Here is a 5,097-nt window from a genome sequence, read left to right on the forward strand (position 1 = left end):
AACCTATGACTGAGGCATAGGGAATGACTTTCATTCTTCTTTTCTATTTTCTGCCGTGGTCGGGATTTGAGTCTTACTCAATTTCACACCTTTGCAACACAGACAAGAACTCTTTCTTTGACTGTTCCATTTTAAACTATTTCAAAATCTTGATAAGATATGTACTTATTGAATAACTTATACATGTAGATGGAGGGACTGGTGAGTATATTTATCATAAATATGCATCCTTTAATAAATTTAATATGTATTAACAGTACTAAAGAAACACAAGATACAGATACACACAACTTCATGCAGGAAAATGCAGAGATACGCTCTCCATAAAACCGGCATCATGGGTTAAAGCTGGTATTAATACGAGCCTTCTCGCAGTATCGCTATTCAGGAATACGGCAATGCTTGCAGCCATGCTCAGATACGTTCAAGATCCGGTCACAAAAAACGCAAACGGCGACCAGTATGCACGTAGACGATGCGTAGTACGTAGGTACACCCCCAACTGGACAAAGCAGAGTCCGTCCAGCCAGCAGGACCGGCGGACCACGCCACTCGTCGCCTACCCTTTCCTTCCGCCTCTCCGCCACCACCACTGGCGCGAAACCCCGCACGCATCCGTCCAGTCGAGTCTTCCCACAGCCCACGCGCCACGCGACCTACACCTCAACTTCCCATCCATTTCTCCCTCTCTCTCTCTCCAATCCGTCTCCCTAACTGCAGATTTGTCTCCCCTTTCGCCGCGCGCGGGCGGGGGAGGAATCCTTTTCTCATTTCTGTTCCGCCTCCTCCCAACTCATCCGCCGCGCCGCGCGCCTCCTTCCCCCCTGTGCCCTGCCGCCGCTGGATCATTTTCCTCGCCTTTTCCTTCCTTTTTCCCCGCGCATGCACGGGGACGGCCTCTTGTGATTGATTCACGCGCCAATGGGGGACGCGTCCACCTCCGCCGCTCCCGCCACGCCCACCTCCACGCTCATCTGCCTCGAGGACGGCAACGACCTCTTCCTCGACGACGATAGCCCCGACGGCGGCTTGGCGGACTCGCGCCTCGCCGCCGACGACGGTCTCCTGCTCCTCGACCGCGACGACGAGTACGTCGCGCTCATGCTCTCCAAGGAGGGCGCCGGCGGCGGCGGCACGTGGGGTGAGGAGCTGGACGAGTGGACCAAGGCCGCGCGCGCCGTGTGCGTCGACTGGATTGTCAAGGTGCTGCGCGCCGTCTTTCCACACCCGCCCTTTTTTTCCCCAGACGAAATTTGTTGTCAAAACCGGATCTTTGTTCAATGGTTTCCATATGCGTGCTTGTTGGCAGACGAACGCGAGGTTCCTCTTCAGCGGGAAGACGGCGTACGTGGCGGTGACGTACCTCGATCGGTTCTTGGCGCAGCGGCGAGTCGATGTACGTAATAATTAATCACCCTGCGCCGCCATTGCCTTCCTCCTCTGTTCTGCTCTGCTCCGTTCTGTTCTTTTCTGTGGTGCCGTCGAGTGTTCGATGTAATGCCTGACTCCGCATTGCCGTTTTTGGGGATCCAGAGGGGGAAGGAGTGGGCTCTGCAGCTCCTCTCGGTGGCGTGCCTGTCGCTGGCGGCCAAGGTGGAGGAGCACCGGGTGCCGCGGCTGCCGGAGTTCCGGCCGGACGAGTACGACTTCGACAGCGCCTCCATCCTGCGCATGGAGCTCCTCGTCCTCGGCACCCTCAAGTGGCAGATGATCGCCGGCACCCCGTTCCCGTACCTGAGCTGCTTCGTGGCCAGGTTCCGGCACGACGAGCGCAAGGCCATCGTCCTGCGCGCCGTCAAGTGCATCTTCGCCTCCCTCAAAGGTCAGAGACCATTCTCCCGTTCCACCCCATCATCCCATCGGATCGGATCATACTAAAAAGAGCTCTCGTGTGTGTGTGCAGCGATGAGCTCGGTGGAGTACCAGCCGTCGACCATGGCGCTGGCGTCCATCCTGGTCGCGCGCGGCGGCAGGGAGGGGACGGGGACGGCCCCGAACCTAGAGGAGGAGCTCAAGGCGATCCTGGGCTCATCATGGCAGCAATTACACACCGTAAGCCCCCATCATAATAACCCCTCCCTTTTTGGAAATCTGTTGGTGAAAAGGGGCAATGATGTGTAAATGCTCTTCTCCGTGGCACAGGGGCATGTGTATTCCTGCTACAGCGTGATGATTCAGGAGGAGGACAGGTCCACGCAGTCGGGCAGGGAGGTGGCTTCCTCCGGCGTCTCTGCCGCGGCCCCCGCCGGGAGCCCGGGCACCTCCGTCGCCATGGCCATGGGCCGTGGAGGGGTGGTTGAACAGGACCCCGTGGAGAGGGCTGGTTGAACAGTAGCCGGTGGAGGAGCGGTGGAGGCTAGATGAACATGAGTCCGTGGATGAGAAGGGTCCATTCGCCTCAGGGCCAGTAGGAGGAGCTGTGTGAATGTTGGCTGGAGTTCAGCTCGCACTCTGGCTGCTGCTAATTTCTGTCACCCCCCCTAGCCTTAGCCCTTTTTTTTTCATTAGCTTGAGCAGTGATTTTGGTGGTGGTGGTGGCTAAATAGGGGGCAGGACTTGATTCTTGTGATTGTGCAATTATTGCAGCTGATTGGTAAGTTAGGATCGGAAAGATTTTGGTTTTCAGGAGATCTTTCCCATCCAGGCTTTAAAAGGCTGTGTAAAGAGGAGAGGTAGAGAGAGAAAGTCCCAGCAGGAGTACTGCACTACTGCTGCAAAGAGCTCTCAGCTCAGCTCAAAGTGAGGTGAAAAGAAAAGAGAGCACAACAAAGCCTAGGCATGATATGAGTGGGGAGCCATTTTTTTCTCCTTCCTTTGTGTATGTGTGTGTGTTTGGATAGTGTGCGAGCTAGCTGGACCTCTATCCTCTCGTCCTCTTCTGGTCACTCCATCAGTGACAAGTAATACAGTACGTAATAGTTAAGCAGATATTCATTCATTCATATGATGATGGCCTGCTTGGTTGCCTTGCCTCTGTTGGGTCATGCCATTTTGGCTCATTGCCATGCCATGCTCTTGAGATGCCGAAACAGACTGTCCTCTCCCCTCATCTGCGAGCCCCGTGCGCACTTGCTGCTTCAGCAGTGGGGGTGGTTGGTTGGGTGCTCTGTCTCGCTGTTATTTGTGGGTGAAAACAACTGTGCCCTCGCTTGCGGCCATTCTCATGCGGCCATTGCGCGCCCTGCCACCAGGTCGCCCCCGCGCTGCTATTTGCAACATTGGCTTGCTGTTCTTGCGGTGTCCGGCACTGCCTTCCCCTCTCTGAACCCACTGTATTTGGGTGGTAGTGGCATCAGGCAATGCAAAATTACTACAGTAGTACGTACTTGGACAAGCCAGCCAGGGCAGGTGAAATAGGATTCTCTCTTGAGGTTCCTCTCGCCAGCTGGTGAGGTGATTCTGATGCCCTCCCAAAGACCCAAACTGTGTAGGGTGCGTTCCTGTGAAAATGTTCAAGTACAAGGGCCGTGTGTGTCAGGATCTTGACCGAAGAAACCACCCGCCTTGCACGATCAGACGTCTGTGGATGGGTGACCAGACCTTGCGCTGCCGCTGCGTCTCCTTTCTTTCTTTCTTTCTTTTAGCCTTTGTCGATGCAGTCAAAAGCAGGGCGACATGACAGGACATTTTTACTGTTTTGACCCATTGGCAAAAGATTACCACGATTTAACCCTACTTTGAAACTTTTTTCAGATCTGATCCATTTCAAGACGTCAGCAACCGTGGATTCTTGGTTACACGTGAGACGCCGTGCTCCCCGGCGTCTGGCCCTGGCCCACTCAAAAAAAATAATTGCGAACGTGGCAAAGGCTAGACGCCGCAAACTTTGGCGTCTTGGCACCCTTGTACGCATGCAGCCGGCTTGTTCGATTAGTGTTTAGCCAAGCATGCAACTCTGCCGGGCCAGCAACCTCCGGTCCAACTTTTCAAGTTTTATATATGCCTTGCTAGTAGCGTCTATGAAATACGTGTTTGAATATTTCTTAAGACTAGTATGTTCATTCTTCATAAATAAAAAAATTAACTAGTATTTGAAACGAAAATTGTGGACCGAAGTCATGCAAAGTTTGACATACTTCATTAAAATCGGATGATATTTGACAAGTTCAACTAAAAAAATAAAACTATGCGAGGTACCGGACAGTGACCTCGTACGCATGACCGCCCTGGCCGGCAGCACCTCCGTCGTCGTCTGGTCCGTCCTCATCACCATGATTCAGGCATTTACAGCGATTTGAGGTCCCGTTGGAGATGGGATGACCAAAATGTTGGTATTTTCTTCATGTTTGGATTGTGGCCACTGCAATGTCAAATCTTGGCAAACTGACCTCTTCTTTTGTTTGCAAACAACGGTGATATCTAGTCTTTCTTTCTTTTCTTGACCTGTGAACATACCAGTCTCTTTTTTTACAGGGAGTGAACATACTAGTTTTACAAATATTGAAACACGTACTCCCTCTGTCTAGAAATACTTGTCGAAAAAATGGATAAAAATAAATGTATCTAGAAATAGAATACGTTTACATACATTCATTTCTCTGACAAGTAGTTCCGGACGAAGGGAGTATTTCATAGAAAAATAATAAGATGCAATTGGCAAGGGATAAAATTTGAAAGAAAAAAAGACTGGAGGTTGCTGGCCGGGCAGACTTGCATGCTTCGTCAATATATAATCGAACAAGCCGGTTGCATGCGTACAAGGTGCCAAGACGCCAACGTTTATGGCGTCTCCTCTTTGCAATGTCCGTAATTTTCGTTTGAGATGGGCCAGGGCGAGACGCCGGAGACCATGGCGTTTCCCTAGTAACCAAGACGCCATGACTGTTGGCGTCTCAAAATGGGTCAGATCCGAAAAATGTTTCAAATTAGGGTCAAATCGTGCTAAACTTTCATCAATGGGTCAAAACAGTAAAAATGTTCACATGACATGGTTGAAGTTTTTGCTCTGATGTCTTGTGCCTGGCTGGCAGCCCGTAAAAGAAAAGAAAAAAAACAGGTCGGCAGCTATTGCTGAGGCAGAAATCACATATTTAACCTGAGGGCAAAATCAAATCACAAACTGACCTGCTCACGAATTTTTTTCACAATGGTGACCCT

General features: G+C 51.6%; 1 protein-coding gene across 1 annotated transcript; it reads left to right on the forward strand.

Moving 5' to 3' along the window:
* The first annotated feature begins 546 nt into the window (after positions 1 to 546).
* Positions 547 to 2,808, forward strand: LOC119291311 (cyclin-D5-3-like). The gene is made up of 5 exons (XM_037570048.1): positions 547 to 1,203; positions 1,310 to 1,396; positions 1,534 to 1,822; positions 1,904 to 2,052; positions 2,143 to 2,808. The coding sequence occupies exons 1-5, from the start codon at positions 922 to 924 to the stop codon at positions 2,326 to 2,328; spliced, it is 993 nt and encodes a 330-aa protein (XP_037425945.1). The 5' UTR covers positions 547 to 921; the 3' UTR covers positions 2,329 to 2,808.
* Positions 2,809 to 5,097: the final 2,289 nt, after the last annotated feature.

Source organism: Triticum dicoccoides, chromosome 4B (genome assembly GCF_002162155.2).
Source record: "Triticum dicoccoides isolate Atlit2015 ecotype Zavitan chromosome 4B, WEW_v2.0, whole genome shotgun sequence".
In the NCBI taxonomy this organism is placed as follows: Eukaryota; Viridiplantae; Streptophyta; class Magnoliopsida; order Poales; family Poaceae; genus Triticum; species Triticum dicoccoides.